This window comes from Scophthalmus maximus, chromosome 9, assembly GCF_022379125.1.
Source record: "Scophthalmus maximus strain ysfricsl-2021 chromosome 9, ASM2237912v1, whole genome shotgun sequence".
Lineage (NCBI taxonomy): Eukaryota > Metazoa > Chordata > Actinopteri > Pleuronectiformes > Scophthalmidae > Scophthalmus > Scophthalmus maximus.
Window position 1 is genome coordinate 19526111 of NC_061523.1, and position 24416 is coordinate 19550526.

Genomic DNA, 24416 nt, shown 5'->3' on the forward strand with positions numbered 1-24416 from the left:
TACTCTCAGCAGAGTACGCATCACAGCTGAGCAGCCGGTGGTGGAGTCATGGAGTCTTCACAGTACGTTGCTAACCAACCGTTGATAAACAATGACCTAATTATTTTCTCTTCTCAATATTACTATAACCATTGAACTGTATAAACAAAGAATAGTAAATATATCGGTCTCAAAATGTTTTACTCCCTAAATCAGTGACAGAATCGGGGAAAAAATCCAATGTTGGTTGGGCTCTAGTCCTGGGTTGTGTTTGTGTGTGTGTGTCACCACAATAGTGTCACAACCCTGCAACATACACTCACGAAACTTTATATATAAAGTTTGAAGATGGGTGCGGTCTGGACCATGAGCAATGAGTACCCACGTAATAAAGCAGTGATAAATTCTGTGTACTCATGGGTTGGATAATCAACATGTGGATGGGCGTCTAGATCGAATAAAGTGTAGGTCAATTGTGGTTTACCGATGTACAGGTTTGTCAAAGCTAGTTTATTGTTTACCTGAATTTTCAAAACACAAACTCTCTTAAATGGATGATGTGAGCTGATGAATTGACTCGTATAGTCGTATAATATAGTCCGACTATGATTGCGACTTGGACGTTCATGATTGCTTTTTTTGCACAATCAACAGGCAAGTGTTTGTTTGCGGATGTTGGCAGACACAGAAGAACAGAGATCTCCTCTGCACGGTGTAACATCATATTGGCACATAAATTATTTCCACAGCCGCACATAAATAACGGGTGAAAAATCTCCCAGGGGGATTCACCGTGAGGACCTTTAAGAGGTACAAAGTTGGTTATCTGCAACACGAGACCGTAGGTATGACAGTCACGCTGGGATGGTATGACGGTTGTAATGGTGAGGAATGACGAGCAGGATTGGAGGCAAATTGATGACAAGTGTTTTATAATGTGTCTGAATGCTGTCTTCTGGCCTGACCTTTTCCCTCTTGAGGTCTGATATTGCGTTTTCACTCAGACTGGACAAAAAAATCAAAAAATCAATAATTAGTTTGCAAGAAGTGACATGTTCCAATTCTCCCACCCTCTCCTTGCCCACTCCCGACCTTCTCTGCCCTTCTCAATGCTCTCCATTAATTCGTCCCTCGCTCCTGCGCTTTGCCTCCTCACGGCGGGGCCTGAAGTGCATCCCCAGAGCCCTCCATCCGAGTCTGCTAGGTCGGATATTTCCGCTGCCTCATCAAAAAAAAAAATACTTTCCATGAACAGAGAGAGAGAATATCAAGAGGAGTAGGGGGGCAAAGTAGTGACACAGAAGAAGCGAGATCAGAAGAGGAATACCAGGGATTAAATATAGATTTGAAATGAGCAGAGGCTGTCAGCACGTAAAGTGTGTGTGTTTGTGTGTTGGCATTAAGAGTCTATTAAGGGAACGCTGCGACAGCCGACAAGGACAGACTTCCCTGTCAGTCAAGTGCTAGACAAACAACTCAAGAGTCACGAAAGGGGAACTTTCTATTTCTGAGCTGTCACAACCGGTCATGTGTTGAAGAATAAACGGTAAGCACATGGAACAGTGACCACTCACCTCAGACATACATAACGTTTTTGTAAGGTAAGTAGGAGCACACAGGTAAGGGATAAATTGGAATGGGACGAAAACAAAAATCGAGACACGAGTTACAAGATACAGATTATTTTCATAATCTGAACAGAAACGTCTTATTTTTGGGCTGAAGATCCATGGTCACGTGTGTCATTCTACCGGGGGGGGGGGGGGGGGCATGTCAGATGGAGTAGCAGTAAATGACAGATGATCATGAAAATATTTACTGCAGCATGTTGTAAATGTACCAATGTAGCAAAAATGAAACTGGAATTGAGATATTGCATTTGCATCTGTGATGTAGATGCAATGGTGTCAAATGGTGGGAAATGTGTCAATAACCTGGCAGAAATAAAACAGGACTATGACTGAGAGCTGATAAAAGTATGAGCGTGAGTGGGCTTCCACAGAAAACAGAGAAACACTGACTGTATCTGTGACAGGCCAAAAGAATACTCGATATGTTTAGCCATTTTAACAGATGTATTTTTTGTAAATCTCTGGGTCAACATCGTCTTAAATTGCTTTGTGGCCGCTGGCTGTCGACTCCAGGGTCTACTAATACAGCAGTAATCCCCCCAGCCCAGACACCGAGGATAGACAAGGTCACGGGGATGAATGCTGCAGCCCAGCCGCGGCTGACAGAGAATTAATATCTACTGAAAAAATCACATTAGTCTTAAAGATCAAAACGGTCTGAGCAGCGGCGTTTATTTTAAATAATTTGTATGCATGTAACCGTCCTTCATCTTAATCAGTAATGATTAAAGCTTTGACTGCCGTCTGAGCACCGCAGTTCAACAGCTGCCACCTAAAACCCTCCGCACGCACGCACACACACACACACACACACACACACACACACACACACACACACACACACACACACACACACACACACACACACACACACACACACACACACACACACACACACACACACACACACACACACACACACACACACACACACACACACACACACACACACACACAGAGAGAAATCCTTTGGTGTTGTCACGCACAGAATGTATTAATGATAAAACCACTTAGATACCAAAGATGCAGACACCCATACACACACACAGCAGCCTGAGCGTGGTCCTCGTCTACCCGGGCACAGTGAGATGAAAGTGAAGCATCATGGCAGCACATGAACAATGTTCAAATGCCGCCTTAAGTCAACAATGACTCAGTCCAGCCTTTGTGTCCGTGTTACACCCGGTGACACACAAATACACTGCCTGCATTGTATGGTTCAAGTCAGGTGAGCATGGGTGAGTGTGTGTAGTGAAAGAAACTGTGCGAGTTGTGTGTATGTGGATCAAGGATTACAGTCAGTAATCATCAAGACTAGCAAGCAGCAACACCCTGACACACACGCACGCACGCACAGATTTATTGTTATATGGCGCTTTACCACTATGCCTTTATCTAACAATCTAACAGGTAGTTTGCTACTGAGCAAATGGTGCGTACACACCACAGTGCGATACACACTGAAGTGCTACTTTAAACAACATGAAAAGCAATGAGTTGTTTAATCTTGAATCTACTTCGCAAACACTGAGGCTAGAGAGGAAATTACAGCATGGAGGGAAGAGGCAGAACTAATTAAGAGTTCCTGGAGAGTTCAGTCGGAGGTTGAGCAGAAAGTAAACACACACACACACACACACACACACACACACACACACACACACACACACACACACACACACACACACACACACACACGAACTCCACACACAGTCAATGTGTCCATTCCTAGCTAATTCACTGCTTAACGTATACATAGCTGTTACACTGTTTGAGGTGACAACACGGATTGTACAAACAGAGCCTGGGGTCAAATGTGTCCAAACGATGAGTGGAGAATATACTTTTCCTTTTCTGTCTGAACACATTAGGACAGACCGACTGACTGACACAACTGGGCAGGAGTTCACATGGATAAATTAAATATGCTTTTCTGAATAAAGCACAGAAACTCCATGCCGCTCGGGTCAAAGGTGAGTTGCACAAATGGAAGTTTGACTCACACTATGTGCTTCAAACATAACTGACATTGGAGAGTAATTAAAACAAATCGAATATGAAAAATTGCCTCTTGCAATATAAAAAGGACAATAATGTCATAATAGTAGTGAGTAAGTGCAGCATAGTTATACAATTTTGGATGAAACATTGTGGAAAATGAAGGCAGCGATCCGACAAAATAAATGATGAACAGATAATTCAGCCTTAATGTAACTTATTGAAAAATGTATTAAAATGTATTATTTATTAATTTAAAATATGTATAAAATATAAATTAAGAAATATTTGCAACATGAAATATAATAACATCTTTTTGTTCTCATCTTTTCTACAAAATTTGGATTAGATGATCAATTTCACTTACATTTTTTAATAGAAACTTGTATTAACTTTCTAAGTGCTTTGCCCTTTTGTTGATCTGTATTTTGTTACTCTTATGTTGTTTTTACTGTCCTGGTCTGTTTTATATTTCATTCATTCATTCATCGTCTACCGCTTTATCCATTTAAGGGTCGCGGGGGGTCGCTGGAGCCAATCCCAGCTAACATTGGGCGAGAGGCGGGATACACCCTGGACAGGTCGCCAGCCTATCGCAGGGCCACATACAGACACGGACAATCATTCACTCTCACATTCACACCTACGGTCAATTTAGAGTCTCCAATGAACCTGACCCCATTCTGCATGTCTTTGGACTGTGGGAAGAAGCCGGAGAACCCGGAGAGAACCCACGCATACACGGGGAGAACATGCAAACTCCACACAGAAAGGCCCTGGTTGAACCGGGATTCGAACCCAGAACCTTCTTGCTGTGAGGCGAAGGTGCTAACCACTACACCACCGTGCAGCCCCTGTTTTATATTGTGCATTTTAATTGTCAAGATCTTTGTAACTTTTGTTTTGAAAGCAAATATCGACTTATGAGTTAATCCAAGTTAAAATGTTGTGTTGTTCTGCTCTCTGAACTGAAGAAAAACAATAGAATAACAGTTTGATTCTAATCAGTCATTCAAGATTTTAAAATGCTCTACTCTATATTTTCATAAGCATGAAAATCTCCTCTGTGCAGTACTACTTCATACACACACTCACTAGTTACTTTATATTGGGGATTACAGTACGTTGTGTAAAATGTATGGGTGTCTATACACAGCAGTCTGGGTGTAGTGCTCAGTAATCAACTTTAAGGAGATCAGCAGCTCAGAAGAACCAGAGATCACCATGTTCCTTCAGGGGGATTGAACTCTGGTCCTTCAGTCTGGGGCCTCATTATCCTGCGTACGTGAGCGTCTCCATGTCCCATGTTTGTCTACTGGTTAGTTACAAGCTAGTTATCAGCAACAGGTCATCAAGAGCACTTTGCATGTTTATGTGTGATAACTGGAATCTGCTGAAATATTTAGGATGATTCTATTTTGATTATGTTGGTGCACAGACTATAACGTTAAAGACTGAGGAGCAGAACACGGTGTAACTCTACAATCTGACCCCTTTTCAAGCTGACTAAATCCTCTACCATTGATGAAAAGTGTCTGAAAACAATCTTGCTATTTATTAGGTCGGGTGCTTTATGAGCTGTGGTGGGATGAGCTTCACAAATGAATGTGTTTAAATTCAAAATTCATCATTGGGAAAATTTGCTACAAATGCAGTTAATGTTTAAAAGATGAATCAATGAAGAAATGCTTACTAACTAGAAATTCCATGATGCAACAACATGTGTAAAACTATCTAAGAAACTAAGCAACTAATAGGCCCAAAGGAAGGTAAATACCGTATAACTGCACCGTCCTGGCATTTAAATCCAGTCTGGGACCTTTGTCACATATCATAACCCACTTACCCTATTCGATTTTTAGTTTTCAGAAGATTATTTTGTCCTTAAAAAATTACACACTTCAGGAGTTTTATCTTACCTGGCTGCAGGGTCGTCATGGGCGTGCGTGTGTCGTGGTGAGTCGGAGGAGGCAGGACCCTCCTCCCCGTCCTGAGGAAGCTCTTCACATTCTGGCTCACACTTGTCATCGTCCAACAGCTCTGTGATCTGAGGACAGGAATAGAAGAGGGACACGAAAGGTTACCACTAAAAAAAACATAGTCATTTACTGAGATTAACCATGTCACAACATTGTTAATTATAGGCCAAATAATGTGGTTACAACACATGGATTTCATTGGAGTTGTTGTTTTTTTGGAATTGCAGCTAAAAATAATTTCATTAGAAACAATTATTTATAATGAATTAAATATGAAAAAAAAGTCTTAATAAATATCTTATAGTATATTATTTGCAGTTACTTGCAGGCTGACTGAAAAAAATTAAAGAATTCTAAAGACAAAGTGATCATGTAGTAAATTAAATCAGAAGCAAATTTTAGACTTTATGTGCACTGACATTTTAACGGCCTCAAGACTGATTTAAGAATAATAAAAAAGGGATAATAGTTTCTATTCCAGGTCTTTATTTCCAACAAAACATATCCCTCTTCATTTCCATTTAGTTAAATTGCAACTTTAAGGGACTGGATATGAACTGGCCAGTACAGAAACTAATAGGAAAAGATTTCTGGCTGAAATATTATCAAATAAACTGTTTCACACACAAACAAATCCAACACATACAAATGTGCAGTGTGTGTGTGTGTGTGTGTGTCTGTGCAAGGTAGAGACAAGACATTACAGTTTGTTCCATAAATACAAATGAAGCCACACTGACAGAACAGATACAGTGGAGAGATAAAGAGAATAAAGAATGAAATAAAATTTCCTGGAAGGAGAGAGAGAGAGAGAGAGGTTGAGATTGAAGAGTGGATGAGAAAGAGAAGAGGGGGGTGGAGGGTATAAAGTGATTTACTGTGCTGGCGGATATATCATTTTCATGTTGACTTAGCAATGTACCCGTACATTACAAATTATGTAATAGGCCGAGGAGACGCACAGGGATACACCGACCATACTGTTTAACTGCTCAACAAAAAAACTGAAAAATGGGAAAAAAAAAAAATATTATAGATATAACAAATACTCCATGACCGATATACAGGCAGCCTTTTCCTATAACAAACATAATTTTGCCTGATTTTGTTCCACTTGGCTTAAATTCAATTCAGTTTTATTTGCACGGCGCCAAATGGGCTCTTTACAGACTGAGGTCTGTGCAATATAATAGAGACGGTCCCCAAAATGAGAGAGAGAGAGCACTCGGCGAACGTGGACAAGGAAATCGGCATGTTTGAGAAAAGAAAGCCAGAAAGTGTCTCAAATGGATTCTTGCACCGGCTGAAACATCACAGTCAAAGATCAAGAAGGACACTTTCAAAAGAGATTCTCATAAAGGCTTCGTCGAATATAGCTGCTTAACACTGGTTTAAAGGTAACAGCGACTGATAAAAGGGTAGAGCGAGCCAGAGGGAAGAGATGGGAGTGATGGGGGGAATAAAGTAATGCGTCTGACAGTAAAAGAGAGGGAAGGAGTGAAAGAGAAGAGGGGAAGGAGAGATGGGGACTGTGAATATTGGAGGAGAGAGGAGGGGATTAAATATGTAGACAGAAATAACTCCTCATAATACAGTTAGCTGACAGCATGCGAACAAGACACAGACACGGAATCCTTGAGCTGTAGTTAGTTCACCGATGATAAATAGCTAATTCCATTAATTTCTACCAATTTTAGTTCGAGAGATATGAGGCTATTTTTTTGGTCAGTTTGTTTTTCATCTGCTGCCTAATGCCCCGAGTGCCCGTTCAAAGAAAACTGGGAAAAACAGAAAAGGTCATGAACCCGATGTATCGTCATTCATTTCCCCTCCTCCACTTCTCGTCCTTTCCTCCTCCCTCCTTTCAACAGCAACCCATCTGCTGCTGTCACTGTGCCGTCGCTATGGAAACATCTCTTCATTTCCAAGAGCTACGATCGACTGTCAGGAATTTCTTGCATCGTCACATGGACAGATCAATAAGGATGAGCCACAGTGTGTGTGTGTATGTGTCCTCCTGTCTATTGTTGAAACTGTCACTTTATTTTAATAAATGTCTCTCTATTTTGATTCCTTGCATATAGATATTTAGATACACTTTATATTTTTATCACTATGTTTTCTTAGTCTATAAGGTTTTTCCATATATTTTATAGCTTGTATTTTACCATTTTATCCTTTACTTCATAGTCTTAATCTGTGTTTGTTTCCCAATTAGGTATCTACAGGCTTGCTCCACACAAAATATCATTGTACTTGTCCAGTGACAATAAATAGCTCTATGCATTAACCTTTGGGTGTCCAATTATGAGTGTCCATAGGATAAGTTGCAGTTGTTTGATTGCAAATAAATTAATAAACAATTGTCATATGATCAGTCATAATAATCTTGTTAGACAAGTACCATATAAACTAAACAACAACAAATCATCAGTTTACATCTGTTGCAATGTTTTCAACTGCAACTGGCATCAATATAGATGAGACTGAGGGACAATCAGTTGTGCATAACACATCTACATTAAATCAAACAGAGAACAAAAAAAATCCATATCCCCCATCTCCAGTAATATGAATGAAGGATACCATGAATATAACCTTGAATTATACACCAGCTACAAAGAGCATATTCCATCAAGACCAGTGACCAGTGATGTGGAAAAATGAGCCTGGACGTCGTCACCTCACAAACAGAAGTGACCTTGTGGAGACGCATTAAAATGCAGAGGCCAACATAATGAACAATAAAACAAGAATGAGTAAGTGCCCCCAGAACTATTTAGGCCTTGACTCACACTTGCGTGAATATGATCAAGGCGCTGCTGACTAAGTTGTCAGAAAGCCTTTCGCGGTGACGCAACGACATTAGGGGATAAGAGTTGTTAAATCCTCTGTCAGGATGACCTGGCATGGTCATTCACAGGGGCTGGAAATATTATCCCCTCATTTAAGACTGTGGAAAATTTTAATCACATTAGGTCACAAATCATTGAGTTTTAAAAAAAGAGCAGCCTGCGGAGCGTTTCTGTGTATTATGTGTCAGAGTGAAGGTTACGTGTCTTAATACAAGTGGTAAATCTCTGTACGGTGTGTGTAGGAGTCTATGGATGGAAAACGGAGGAAACAACAAGACTCGGTGGTTTTATTTGTTTCAGATGTTGAACTGTCACTGGGCCAAGAACAGGACAAAGACAGCTGACTGAGGTCATTCAGTCACCTGAATGTCATTGGTCATGTTCGACCATGAGTGAATATAAAAAAAAGACATAAAGGTTACAGACTGTTTTTTCCTATTTGAAACATTTTCAGTTGTGAAGACTTATAAATTGTGGGGCTGCGTGTGACAAACTATCCATAATTCTTTTTTTTAACACTCACTATCCTGCAAAACCACTGATGGGTGACGAATGTTTACATATACATATATACACACACACACACATATATATATATATATAAAAAAATGTTCCCTGCTGCTGAAAATTGTGGCATGTCCACGTCCACAGTCAAGGGTACAGTTATACATATTGCTGTGACTTCTGTAACAAGGCTCTGCTCCAGCGGCCCCTTGGCTGAGTTGGCACCGGTGAAGTGACAGGGCACATCCTAATTCATTTATCTGCTGGGGTTAAACTAACAGAAGTGGAAGAGCAAGGCTTCCATTAAGGGACTAATTCATTGAGCAGGCGGAACCACAGTCAAGTCTTTGGCCCTGTGTTAGCAGGCCAGCTGCTACTAAAGCTCTTCTCAGACATGAAATACGCAACTCTGCTGGCTTCACCTGCCTGACGTGCTGAATGTTGTGCGTGCGAGTGTGGATATTCAAGGTGACTAATGTCTCTGTGCATATCCTACCACATGTCTCTAACATTGATACAATGACTTCAGACTTGAGGCATTTCACAGAAATGTTCCTGGATCCAAAATAGTCTAGACTACTGTCGCAACTTTAGCCTAAAAAACTAAAGATTTGAAGCGGATGTAATCACCATCATATTTATGTAACAAGGTGCATGTCTGAAAGAGCTTAAGAAGAACAGGCCCTAGATTCAGAGGCAAATAGATGCAAATCAATCCTCAAAGCCATGTCTTGTTTTCACTCAACAAAATTTTGCAGACTGACCAAAAAATTTGCCCTGTTAATAAAATGGAAAGAGGAAATTGTGAAAACAAAAAGGAAACAGAAAAAGACCCACCCCGGATTCGACAGGCCGATTCAATAAAATCAGATGAGATGATTTTTTTTTAATGTATCTATCCAGCTACGTTCAAATCCTTACATTTTGAGAACTAAAGAGGCTTTTTTTTTTTAACCTACTCAGTTTAAATTAAAATTCAATATGCTGAAACACAGAGACTGAAAAATAAAAATGGTGTCTTGCGGGCTTGACTCAAACGAGAACATCCTTGTAACGCTACAGGATGTGATGTGTTTTATTGGAACTATAGCATTTTTTCTGACTGGAGCGCTTTCTAAGAAAATGTTGTGATGAGGAATCAAACCTGACTCGGCCAAAAACATCACAAGCTCTCTCAGGACTGAACGCACAGACACAGCGACATTTTATAATTTTATCTGAAACACAAAAGTTAATGATTTTCAGTCGTATCTTTCTGGTTCACTGAAAAAGAGGGGGGGGGGGGGGGGGGGGGGGGGGGGTAAAACAAAAACACACACTGGTTTCCTAAAAGCAACTATACGAGCTTTAGCAAAGTTCCCCTCTCACCTAAACAACACAATTCCACTGACTCTCATTGAGTCAACCAACAAGTCAAACTCAAGCCAAAACAAAAGTTTGCTTATTTCTTGCCTCCTCCATCTTTATGCGATCTGACCTCTGAGAATTTATTTCAAATTTACTCTTAAGTCTGACTCTGTGTGTGTGTGTTAGTGTGTGCACACAGAGCCATCCCCAGTGCAACGCAGGGTGCTGAAGGTGAGTTGAAAAAATGACATCATCACCGGCTTCTTTTTCTCGTCCCTCCCATCCCCTCCTCCTTCACCTTCTTATGCTTTGTTTTACGTTTCTCTCGGCCTCTCTCACCATGTATCCCCCATCTTCCTGTCTGCCTTCTCCACTCACTTTTTGTTGCCCTCTCTCTTACATAAGACACAGAGATTGCTGCTTGGATGATTTGTCATCACAGATTTCTCTCTCCGTCTGCCGCTTCCTCTTCTGCTCTTTTTTTCTCATTCTTCCTATGGGTAATGTTATTGTCTCATCCATCTGACAGGCCGGCCAACACAATTTACAATGGAAGACAGGGGTAAAACCAAGACCGATAAGCAGATTCAATTTGCTAAATAAATATGTAATTCAATGAGTTGCATGGAAGAAACGTTTATTTCAGTTTATTGCTGTGCTGAACTCAATTTCAGTCTAATTAGATTTCTTTTAAAAGCCAGAGTTTTTGTTAGAGCTTAAATATTTTTCATGAATAAAGGAAGAATATAAAAGACTGCAGACGTTTTCACACTATTTATATTTTTTTCCTGAAGATAACATGCATAGACACATATCTAATGGTCTGAAAAATCAGAAGTTAACAAATTCACAGACCAAATGAAATGTCCAGTTGATTCATCTGCGGACTCTGTAAATCTGTTAACCTAACCCAACTTTAAATAGAAGGATTTGTCAGAAGGAATTTCACCCCTCAACCTGGCAGAGTTAAATGTCACATACTACTAATTGGGCTCCATTACGGGGGCAGAAAGGAAGAAAAAAGACAGAGAAGAAGACAAAGAGGAGTTTTGTAATTTTGAAATTGTTATGTTTTTTTACATTGAGCAAACAGCCCTCCAACAATAACTAAAAAGATTAATGTGCGTCGATGGAGAAGTGAACAAAAACAGATTAAACACACTTTAATGACCCTGAAGGGGAAACTGAACCATTTCAGCAGGGTTAAGAATATAAAACAAAAACATAAACATAAGAATTGTGTAAGTGTGCCATGTGTACAATGTGTATACAACCAGATATACAAGCAGATATTGATTCACAGTAGAAAAGAGTGATAGAGAAGTGGCAGCCGTTACAGAAAAAGGGCTGTACCTGTTCATTGATGGAGCTGTAGTCATTGGTAGTGGAGACATCATCGTCCTCCAAGTCAAACAGGCCCTCCTGGTTGTCTAACAGCTCTGCCAGGACTCTGCTAACAGACTCCTGGTCCCGAAGGTCCTCTCCGTCTGTTGATAGACTGCAGATGGAGGGCGAGAAAGAGGGGTGTTTGCTGTGCAATGCCACCGTTGGGATATTAAATGCCTCAACTAGCTAAATAAACTTGAAAGTGAAAGTGCCTATTTATGCCTTTCTGTGTAAAAATTATATATATATATTCCCCCCCACGCATGTGGATTCCCCTTTTAACTGTAATAGAATTTAGGAAGCATGACCAAGCAGCTGTTAGTCCAATCTGTGGCTGTGGTGTCACAAGTAAGGCTTCAGCAAAAATCTATTTCTCTTGTACAACAATCTTGTTTTCTTGTTCCCCTTTCTGATGATTTGATGATATGCGCCAATTTGCACCGGATGATATTATTTCCAAGGCAGAAAAATGCAATAAATAAAACTAGATATTGGAATTTTTGACTTAACGTGTGGAAATGCAGATTGCAAACAGCACAAAATGCAGGACAACCTGCCTGGGTATTAGTAAAACTGTAAGTGAATACTCTTGCTCGCCCTTAGTACACAATACCTGATACAGTTTCGATAACTTGCAAAGGAGGCACAGTGATTGTGTTAATCATGTATCTCCTGAACAGGTGTCTTACTGGAAGATGTCAGGTCCGAAGACGGCGGCCAGTGTCCCGATGTTCCAGCTCTCCTGCTGCAGTGATGCCACGCTGGCCAAGAAGCGACACAGGAAACGCAGCAGGCCGTAGTTCAGCTGGGGAAGCTGCTGCAGCAGGTACTTCAGATTTCTACACAGCTCCTCCTCATTGCTGTAATCTGGGGATGTTTGAAAATAGACTGCTGGTTATGATAATATATGACACTATTAACATTCTTACAACCTTCATTGCACATCACTTACTGACTGTTATTACTGCAATTAGTTTTACTGCAAAAAGGGTGTTGGGTTATAATTGCCATTAGCACTAGTACAACATGTTGCACTGAACGTTGCTACACAGCTTTTTCATTACTGTACATGGAGTATATTATAGGTCATCGAGTCAATGGTGCTCCTCATTTGACAGTTTGCAGACACAGGTCAATCGAGGTGAAATGAAGTAAAAACGGTATATTTGGAACGAGGGATATTTAATGTAGTCCCGTTGTAGAATAGAATTACAAATTGATGGCATAAAATGGAGAGCTAGCGAAAACACCCCTGATGCTGACAGCAACAGGAACAACCATCATCATGAGAAGGGGATTAGTGTAGATTATCTCTGATAGAAACAGATGCAAAAGAGGTGAGGGCAAATAGGAGAAACACATTATAGACATTGTCCACCTCTTAGTTTGTTGGTTACTTCATCAGATTTTTTTGTCAGTACCATTAATTATATATACCAAAATACCAGCAAGTCACAATCAGTGTTTCCCATTGTTCTAATCTGTCCTGCCACCTTTTAATAATGAACCTGAGAGTAAAAGAAGGACAATAAACGAACCTCAAACTAGTAGACAAACAACACACACAGATTATTCAGGTGCATGTTAGGAAACAGTTTGTTTTGGCGAGTTTCTACCATCATTTGTTTCGGAGAGGATAAAAAGGGGGGTGGGGTGAGTGAGGGGAGAAATCCAGGTAATAGCATTAGACGTGGATAAGATAAGTCTCCGTCACAAACCTTGGTGTAGCTGCAGTATGTGTCCCTGTATCGCTGTTGGTATAACAGGCTCAGGCAGCTCCTGCAGGAAGAGTCGCAGCAAACTGACCGCGGACGCCAGGTCGGCCTCCTTCTCCAGCTCCACCTCCTCACCGTTGTCGTAGCGCTGACGCAGCCAATCCACACGCTCTGCGTTGCCATTAACCAGGAAGAGCCCCTCCAGGTCCAGATGACCTGATGAGAAACACAGCAGTAATTAGTCATTCATTAACATTTGGGCCATCAACATAGTTACCGTAACAATATATTATACTGTTCATTCCTATTTAATTCCTTTATTTATATCCCTTTATCCTTTTTTTTATAGTACAAGGGGTTGTGTGCCCGTGTCTGTGGGTATCATGTATTATGTAATCACATGAATCTCTTGCAAAACAATGTGTGTCTTTGGCAGCTCCAACCACTGCAGGTCAACAATTGTTGGTCGGATTTTCACAAATTCAAATAGATTAAAATGTACATAAAGAAGTACATATACAAGATCGACCTGTACAGCAAAACAATTCTACTATCCTGAGTTCTTTTTTTTTAAATGGATAACAACCCTCTTGTGCATGTATTAACTCTATTCCATTAACCTATTCGCTGCTCCCGTCTTGCCTTTATTCCTGAACATTTGTCACGGTGTGAGGTAAAGAAGTAAGAGCTCCCCAAAAGAAGAATGCCGATTGGCCTGTTTTTGGTTTTATCTTTGGGCTGTTTCCAGAAGAAATCTGTTAACCAGTTGAGCCTAGAGGGCTCACTATGCTCCAAACAAACTAGTTTGTCCAAAACAGTTTCCAGACTCTGTCTAACGGCAGAGATGTTGCACCTGTTCTAAAAGGCCACACTCAAAGACGGCTGTAATGGGCAGAGAGAGTGCGATGCATTGAATTGTATAAAACGGATATTGCATTTTGAACAATTTCAACAGACTCTCCTAGAATTCTTTCAATGTTACACTTGGTTGTATTTGTGTGATGACTGGAAGAATAGAGAGCTTGAGAGAGAAGTTAATAGCCTGCATACAATCGCTGCATGGAAGTGGTACGCTTGGCAAATTGTTGGTTTTTTGAAAAGTTACAAAACAACATGTCTTTTCAACGATGACAAGCTCTTTGTTTGAAGCATAAAACTGTATTGTCGCCTTACGTGGGCATAAATTGGAATATTCCCCCCCCCCCCTTCCAGTGCTGTCACTTGTTGCTGATCCTGTATTTATTCATCATGATGAATTGAAGATGACCTGCAGAACCTGGTGTGTATAGACACAATAGGCAAGGCTTTAAGATGATTGAGTGGTAACATGTTGGGATTCGAGGATTCTGAAACAACTGCCTGGTTTTCCTTCTAGTTTACTTCCCCGATTTTTCTTCCGTAAACACACCAGATAACAAAATAACCTAGAAACAGAACAGCCAATAGTAAATTTGATTAAAACATTGCTTAGTCCTATAGAACACAACAAAATATATGTCAGGAATTTAATCCATCGCAGATTCCACGACTTTAGTCCGAGACACCTTCGGGTGCTTTGAATTTTCCATCTCGGCCTTACATCAAATTACCTCGTTATCATATTTTTCCACCAGCCTGCTTCTGCAAAAACCTCAGGCATCACACACAAATGAAATAAAACAGATTAAGGCCTTTTCACTGGCTCAATAGCTTCTGGATTGGCAAGCGCTGCGGCCAGCAGAGCCCCGGGGGAGATTAAAGCCTTATTACATAACCTCATGTGGCCGAGCAGCCCCCGGAGAGTCAAACTAACCACGGAGCCGCTTCACTGGTCACTTGAGGGGATTCGAGGTGAAGCTTTCTTCGAAGAAAAAAACAAAATAAACCTGACGGACTCGACAGGTTTTACAAGAAAATGTCTTGACTGCGAGTGCTCACCACAAAAAGGAAGGGAAGGGAAGGGAAATAAGAGAAGGAAACTTTTTCTATTGTTTAACTTGTCAATGTAGATTTATGTCCTTTCGTCGTGCACTGATTCGTTTTCACAAGCCCAAAGCCAATGACAACACGTAAACAAACTTGTATCACTTTCTGCAATATATAGACGTATATAAAATATATATGACCAGTATGTGAAGTTGCCTTGAAAATTTTAAAACTGAACATTACCTACATATTCGTCTTCTGGATGCTTCCCTTTATTTAGCTGTTATTGTTAATCATCTATTGGCTTTTCATGATTTTTCCTGCACTTTTATAGCAGCTGCTTCTACTGTAAGACAGAATGTAAATCTATTCTTCAAATGGATCTTGATTTGCTATGCATTTTTTTTTCTTGTAGCATGAGATTTGGCACATGCCAGAGATGATAAGATTTAGTGAAAAAAGTGAAAGGAATCGAAATGACTCACGTCATTTCCCCAGTGTTCATACCGACAATGTTTCATTAGCACAAAAACACAAGATAGCATTCAAGCATTACAAGCTATGTCATGCAACAAACTGGTACTGGTGGTGTTATGCAGTCAGTACCCATATCAGATAATGTCTGGCTCTGGTTTGTTAGTTGGTTTTTTTTGGCTCATGACACCGTTAAAGTTTCCATTTTCATCCCTCTCATCCTTCAAGAAGCAAAAAGTTTGAAACTGCTAACCTGCACTTAAAAAGGGAAAATGACAAAAGTCTGACATTCCTGCTCTGCGAGAACTGCGGAGAAATATTCCAGGGGGCATGTGGGAAAGGTCCAGGGCCAGTCATTTGGTAGCTTCCCCTCTCCACTGTTAAGCTCTTCAGTTTTTACAAGTGAGTCTGCGGTTGACAGAACGGTTATGTAATGAAAGAGGAAGCGGAGCGTGTCTGCGGGTACATTCAGGGTTCTTCTTATCGCATAAACTGGATCTCCACCTAACGACATATTGTGGTCAACGACTATGAGGCCGACAAGTCATGGAAGGTTTTCAGATGTAACCGACTATGCAGAAGTGATGAGTGGGCCACAGATTGTAGAATTCAAAACATAAATGCACAAAGGTGGATCTTTTATCCCAATTTCAAGTCTCTATGTGAAATGTCACTTTGTCTGTCAAATAACAAATAACACAAAATCTGTACAGAGACAAACATCAATGAAACATGGTCCATGTAAGACTTCACGCAATAATGTAAACTACAGGTATATACAGACATTGTAAACCATGTCCATCATGTTAACAGAAAACAAATTAATCTATGAAAAATGCCTGATTTAAAGATTAAATGTGAACAAATGAGTCAGAAAAAAAAGTTGTTTCATTCAGTCTAAATTTGTGAATATTGGCTGCTACAATAACATCATTAATTCACTTAACACTTTCCATTTAAACTACACTAATAATTCCTTTATTACAGATTCATCATTTATATTTAAAAGGCAGCAAAGAGGACAAAACACTCAACAGACTCAAACATGTGTGATTAAATTCCTGCAAACAAATGGATTGTGCGGGTGTTTATGAATCATGAGTGTACGTCCATACTGCATCAGGACTATTATTTTATAGGTATTTAATTTACTGATGTTGTTGCACTGGCATCATCTACATTGACCGGATATTTTAGATTTGTGGATTCAAATTTTACAGCAGTGTATTAACATTTAATATTGGATGGATTGTGTACTGTGTGTATATACTGCTGTGTGTATATACTGGTGTGTGTGTGTGTGTGTGTGTGTGTGTGTGTGTGTGTGTGTGTGTGTGTGTGTGTGCGCGCGTGTGTGCGTGTGTGGCCACCACTCACCGTGTTCCTCGATGTAGTCAACAATGTGTTTCACCAGTGCAGGAACCTCGTGGCCATTGATGGTGTGCGTGCGCGACACCTCCTCCAAAGGAACGCCAAAAACCCGCGTGGTGCTGGCTGAGCTCCCACCCTCGTTGCCTGGCAACAGAGACACGCTCTTCCTCATGGCCCCCTGCTCCTCCTCCTCACCACAGACCCGCCAAGACCTCACGTCTTTGATAAGAAAGAAAAAAGCAAAGGGAAAGAGATTAGAAAAATAAAGTGGGATGGAAGGATTTACAAAATAAGAGCCTCAGTAAAGGATGCAGTATGGCAAAGAAAAACATTGCTTTTTTATCTTCCCTTCCTGCAATAAAAGAGTGGAGTAAACATCAGTCACCAAGATGAATAGAATTAATTCAGAGATAACAAAAGAAAGATTTAGGTGCACAAGTCAACTATCTCTGCTGTTCACAAACAAATAAAATGAAAAATAAAAACCCAAAACATATAGGAATGGTTGGTTTTACTCATTGCAACAAATTATTGTGAACTGTTATCTAGCCAAGACAGGGGAGGAGGAGGAAGAAGAGGGGGATGGGGAACGGGGAGAGCGGGGGGAGCAACATGATACTGATCTTTAAAATCATTTACACCTGGTTCTTTTAGGTGAAAGAAGACAACATACTCATTGATCACATCTATACACCTCTTCATTCCTGCATTTATCTAATCAGCCGATCATGTGGCAGCAGTGCACTGCGTATAATCATACACATACAGGTCAGGAGCTCCAGTCAATGTTCAAATCAAACATCAGAATGAGGAAACAACAAGATTTGATTTCAGGAACTCCGACGTGGTTCTTGAAGATAAGTTAAAGAAACCGCTGTGTTTTGGGAGCTGAAGCAACAGGAGAAGATATAAGGTTTCAGGTAAAGAAATGAATGTGTCTGTGTTCCTGTCAGGCAGCGATTAGGGAAGCATATAATGTCTCATTTGTTTAACAAAACAGTGGCTAAAGTAACACATCAGGTTTTCTCCCTGCACAGTATCAAAGACTCACAATTATTTGTTCCCGCGGGAGATGTTTTAAATTACGTAAACAAGATTCGGTGTGGGCGAAGAGCTTTTTCTTTCCTTTTTTTTTTTTCACTTGTCCAGTTGACTATTACCTAATCGTTATTTTAAAAAGGCCATTATGATTAAGTTTAATTTCCATCCCTCTGGTGTTTTTACTCCCTTGGTTCCCGTGTGAAGGAGAATCCGTCGGTGGAATGAAAATCCACGCAAATCAAGCAGAGGAAGGACAATAAACCGCAGGAATCATTTCTATCTGAGGTTTGACTTTGATGATAGTCGGTCGGTGAGTAATCTGAACGCGAACGGAGGCAGATGGTGTCCAGTCCGGTCATCGGGGAGGAGGAACATCACCAGGTGTTTATCAGAAAAAACTCCAATTAAATTCAGCAGCATGTTTCAGAAGATACCAACACAAAGGTAACGGAAGGATGAAGCTTTTTGAAGTGATCAGCTGTTTACTCCTCCCCTCACTTTATAGCCAGTTTAAACCAGTTATGGTATTCATGCTCAGCTTGTCAAATAACATTCAACTTGTTTTTCACTAGGTGATTTGTCTAAGTCAGTGTCCAGGATATGTTTTATGCTTCATATCACATTTAGTGTTTAGAGATCGTACAAGATATTAATATTTGTGGCAAACTGTGTAAAACAACAGCTGACGAAACGGATTGAAATATCTCTTTTCCACGTTTTCTTCACCTGCTGCACCGTTTCCATCGCAGCATCTCTGCTCTGCTGTCAGCTGTGTGTGTGTGTGTGTGTGTGTGTGTGTGTGTGTGTGTGTGTGTACTCACCGTGTAGCAGTGAAAGTGTGTCCTATCTTCTCCTCCCCTAGCCAGTGAACCACTGAACCATCTATGGCTGCTTCAGGTTGTGGCAGAAGATGAGCCGGTAGTTCCTCATTGACAGACCGCTAATCCTTCTTGCAGGATTCCCTTGTAGCTACACTGAGAGACAGACAGAGAGGAGAGAAAGAGGAGAGAGAGGGATAAAGAAAAGGAGATGAAGGCAGGAGAAAAAGTCAGGGGGGAGACAAGACAAAATGAGTAGAGCAACAAACCTTGGTATATTCGTAAACATGTTATTTACAACTTTCTATTGTGTCTCATGTTGCACAATTTACACTTTTACATTTGCTCCTGTCAAATATCTGCCAGAACATGTTTTCTCTAAACTAGGTCTACATGTCTTCTGATTATGCTTTTCGGTTTTGTTTCTCTGGTGAAGAGTCTTGCAATTAATTATATTATTATTAAAGTACTGAAAGTACTAATTTTATTTTCTGTTATAAATACAGCAAAGGACCTGCGTTTGCAATGAGTAATAATAATGAATTTAACAACTTATATCAAAAATAATACTTAATAATACTAAAATGGACTTCCAAGACAATTTGGCATATCAGCATATTCAACACTTTTAACCCACACAGACGCAGAGAGAACAAACTCCACACAGAAAAGCCGGGTTCGAATCCCGGTTCGGATCAACCAGGGATGAAGAAGAAGAAACTTCTTGCTGTGGGGCAACAGTGCCAACCACTGCACCACCGTGCCAGCAGTCCTCATGTTAAGATATCTATGCAACATGACGGTTTATGGCTCTTGCTGATAATGACTGTTTACAGACGGGCAAAATTCGGCTCACCCTTATTCAAAGCAGTTCATAGAAGCGACTGCAACACAAGGAACTAATGCAATGAATCAAGATAATGATTTGCAATACATTCAAAATACCTTTTCAAAAAATTGAACATGTGCCCATGGAGACACAAAATATGGGCAAAGGACTATACAACAACAAATAATAATAATAAATAATAATAATAATAAATAATATTATTATAATATGGAAATCTCAGTTTCACCGATATCTTTTACTTCTCACATCATGTTGATGTGGTAAGACAAAAAATGTTGTTGTGAAACATGCGTTTGGCGGAACAGTGACTCGCCACATGAAAACCAGCCGGACCGGGACACACAACCTTATGATACATGCCAGACTTTTCATATTTGAGTGCCTCCTTCGAGAGTTGGACTCTCTTTACTTCTCAGTAGGCGTTCTCTGTTTCTTTTTGGTTTCATTATCTCGCCCTCCTGTCTTCCCATTTCCTATGCATGCCTTTCACCTTCCTGTTTTTTCTACCCGTCATATCTCCCTTCTTATTTCCATCCTCCCCTTCCTCTCTAATCCTGTCTTCTTACTTCCAGGCTTGAGGTGTCAGGCTGCCCAAGAGTCAGCTGGAGGAGTGAACACAATAATTAAACTGACGCATGCTAGGCTACGAAGCTGTGCCAGTGTGTGTGTGTGTGTGTGTGTGTGTGTGTGTGTGTGTGTGTGTCCTAATACATGTCTGAGCATGTCCCTCTGCAGTAAACTGTCACTCTGAACCGGAGTATGTTGGCCTTGCGTTGTCCCTGTTAATTGGTGCCACCTCAGTACATGTGTGTGTGCATTTATGTCTTTTGGTATATGTGAATAATGTGTGTGTGTGTGTGTGTGCGTGCGTGCGTGCGTGCGTGCGTGCGTGCGTGCGTGCGTGCTTGAAGAGGCTGTCAAGAGTGAAAACGTGTCTCTCGCTCAAAGCAGACCAGTCATTCGATACAGGTGAGACAACAGGTGAGGTTAACTATCCATTGTGTGCACCCCATGAATAAGGCTGTGTCTTAGTGTGTGTGAGATAAAAGAGGGCGACTGTGTTGGTCTGCGTGTCCAAGTGTGCATGAAGAGAGAAACCGGTCCTTTGAGTGTGTCCCTGTCCACTTCGCTGCTCTCTGTGGGAAGATGGCCCCATGGTGAAATATTAACGCAGCTCTTCTTTTTAGAGCACTATTGAGGTAGGGAGGCACTGGCAAATACAAGGGACGAACAGCGCGGCAGAAACTTGGGAGGACAAGCGCCGTGGTCTTCAATCTGCACACATGCACCTGGTCCCTCTCTTCTCATTTTACCAGAACAAGTCTTCTCATTCTTGTTTTTACTCCGTCCTCTCCTCTTGTGTCTCATCCTTCCTTCATTCATCCTCACGATGCACGTTACACAAGCCATCTGACCTATTTGAGGCGTTCTGCATCACTTCTACTGCTTCCGTCAGGAGGAGCAGAAGAGCAGAGATGAGCAGACTAAAGTGTTAAGATATAAACTGAGTTAAGAATCTGACTGCTCCTTTAACTTTTTCTGCCCAGGGTGAAGGCAATCGCACCAAAGCATTTGTCTATACAGAAACAGTTAAATCGCTTAATCACTCAAACTATGTTCAATCAGCCAATAGGGCCAAGTAACTGATACCAATTCTAGTCATTTTTTAAGAATTTGGGAAAAAAACACACGTAAATTAAACCCTGCGCCACAGTATAAAAACCTTTAAACGCCAGAAACCACAGTCGATGCAAAGCAACAAAAATTCCAGATACCAGGAAGAGGTTATTTTAGGTACAAAGGAAAAGCAAGGAGCTAAATCGCTCACCATTTGTTTTGTCCAACATTTTTTATCTGGTATTAAAATGAACTAAAATTTAAAAACACACACTCAGATGTACTGAATAAAGCCCTTACACAAAAATTTCCTTTAATCTGTCTTTTTTTTTGCTCAATGTAAAACCTAAATCCTTGCAGAGACCTTTTAAGTGCACTGAACGTCATAACCAGTTTTGTGGGACAGTGCTAATTCAGAATTACAGCTTTTAGCAGAAGCCACGTTTGTGTGATTCTGTGCCAAACAGCTCATTTGAAATGGCTCTTTTTATCGGGAACATCATAAAGGGGCTGTCGAACCTTTACAGTAATTGCTCTACATTTTTACACCGCATTGTTATAATGGTTATGCAATATGTTATGTGAAGGTCACCGCAGATGTAAATAGCCCGGATCGCTTATAAATCCACACATCTTAGTGGCACCAGAGAGGACCGAAACCCCAGCAACGCTGAAGCCGGAGCAACACAGAACAAAACAAAAAAAAAAAGGAACAAAAAAGTTAAGGAATTCTTCTTATCTTTCTAAAGCTCAGACTGAATCAAGACCTGGTCGGCTCACCTCATATCAAAAGTAGTGTCAGATTCTCGTAAATCTACAAGCTGGTAAATCTAAAATGTTACCTGAATATTTCTATGACTCACTGGTACACAAGCGATGTGAAAAGGAGTAGACAGGACAGACCCTGTTCTGTCAACATGGACGGAGCCGAGTCACAGTGTTTCATCGGGATGGGACCTTCCAGAGAATAATGAATGAATCTCGTGGCGACCTCCTCCAGTCAGTTCACTAGTACAGCAGTTCTCCATCTTTACGAGTTGAGACCCACCGGAATAATCAAATGTCACCTTAAAACAATTCCCTAACTTAAATATGTAAGGAATGCTTTGACGACTATCACATCCAAATCCTCCACAAAAGTTTCACTTGTTTTAATTGTCATCTGATATCTGCTTGTCCCATTCATTCTTATCATTATAATATTGTTGTTTTGTTTGCTCTTACCAAACTCTTGACTGAACAAAATAAAGAGAAAGAATATTAAACTTCAGTGCGTTATATTTGTTGCTGGCTGATGAATCCACCTTTATTCTCAGTTTTGTTTGCTTTACTTAGTGTAAGTAACTCTGGGATTCAGGAGCATTATGTTTGCTCACAAAGTTTGCAAAGTCCTCTAAAAGGGCATTCTTCAGCCTTGATTCTTTCCAAAACCAACTGAACTGGTCCTGCCAGGCTGTAAGCCTCTTTAAAAGCCAGAGAAAATCCTGCTTTTGGAGCCGAAATTCTTGTGTCGGGTCCGGGCCCTGAACACTGAAAACAAAGAAACGTACAAAAAAAACTGGAAAGAACTGAACTTTGTCAATAGGAAAACTCCAAGTACTTGGTTGAACACTGTAAAACGAGTATTCCTCCCATCAGTTTGAGTTGCTAAGTAGCACATTACCATGGGGCATGCACCTTTTCAAGCAGGGGATAAAGACGGATGAGGACAATGACACCAGGAGATCAGCGAACTCACTGTTCCCGAACCAAGTCTGCCATGAAAACTGACCCTAAAAGGCCTCTGTAGCGGGGACTCGGCCAGTAATGGAACAGCCTAGAATGGCTGTGTCTGTGTTTCCTTCTGTCTGTGCGTCTTAATCCTAGATATCATGCTTGACAAGCTCCTGCTCAACAATGAGGGACATTATTTGGAGGGAAAGTTAAGACAGAGCTGTTTAAAGAGAGAGAGAGAGAGAGAGAGAGAGAGAGAGAGAGAGAGAGAAACATGAAGGAGAACTCGAGGACCAGACAGGAATGGGAACGGAAGAGAATATGAGAACGACCAAGTCCAACGAAGTACACAAGGAGAGACACACTTAAAGAACAAGAGAGCATGAAGCAACCTTTGACCTTTGGATGGATTTCAGTGAGACTCTTCTTTTATTGGCAAATCAAGTGCATGCAATGGCACGATTTTGGTAGATTCATTTGTAAAGCCTTAAAGCCTCCAAAGTCATGGATATATAACAAAAACTGGTATTGTTTGATCACATTTCATCATCTGACCACATTTAAATACCACAAAATAAATATACATTAGGGAAATTGTGGAAATATTTAGGGAGGACTGAAACTGGTAACAGGAATGTCAAAAAGGGGGGAAAAAGGAGAAAAAAATCCTTCATATTCCAAAAACACAATTAAATAGAAAACCTTGGTGTGTGTAACGATCAATCTGTGATCTGCCACAATCTTCAATTCATTGAAACAAAGTGCATGACCAGCAGGAGACAAAAAAATATTCACAAGTCGGGATGAATAAATCAGCACATTTCCTCCAACTTACATCATATTTTTATGGGGGGGGGGGGAATCTCAAAAATGAGAGCTCACAGTCGGCCATGATCTGTGAAGTAGAGAGGGAGACAGAAAGGTCGGACAGCAGGAATCGCCTTCAGAAGTTAAAATTGATCCGATTCCTGTGTCAAAGCCCAAACTCCATGAGGGGGAGATCGAAAGCCTCGTACGTCGGCATATATATATACACCATGTTACTTTATCAGGTCCAATCTTCACACTTAGATCCCGTGACACTGACACAGGGCTACTTCCTTGTGAGCATGACCTGTCATATTCAAATAGTGTGCACACTTAACACAAACACACAATCACAAGGACGGAAGAAGTACAAGGATGTGTAATTTTCTGAATGAGTACAGAGACGAACGGATACAAATATCTTCC

General features: G+C 40.7%; 1 protein-coding gene across 7 annotated transcripts in view; it reads right to left on the reverse strand.

Annotated features, from left to right (window-relative positions):
- fam13b (family with sequence similarity 13 member B) overlaps positions 1-24416 on the reverse strand; it is a 59247-nt gene that overhangs the window by 25891 nt on the left and 8940 nt on the right. For 6 of the 7 annotated variants that reach the window (XM_035650868.2, XM_035650864.2, XM_035650869.2 and 3 more), the window contains exons 2-7: positions 19007-19159; positions 17151-17363; positions 13398-13610; positions 12369-12546; positions 11647-11791; positions 5528-5655 (exon numbers count right to left, since the gene is read on the reverse strand). In XM_035650868.2, coding sequence (XP_035506761.1) covers positions 5528-5655; positions 11647-11791; positions 12369-12546; positions 13398-13610; positions 17151-17316 — 830 coding nt within the window. In that variant the 5' untranslated portion in view covers positions 17317-17363; positions 19007-19159. The remainder of the gene's footprint in view (positions 1-5527; positions 5656-11646; positions 11792-12368; positions 12547-13397; positions 13611-17150; positions 17364-19006; positions 19160-24416) is intronic. The other variant, XM_035650865.2, reaches the window with a different exon arrangement.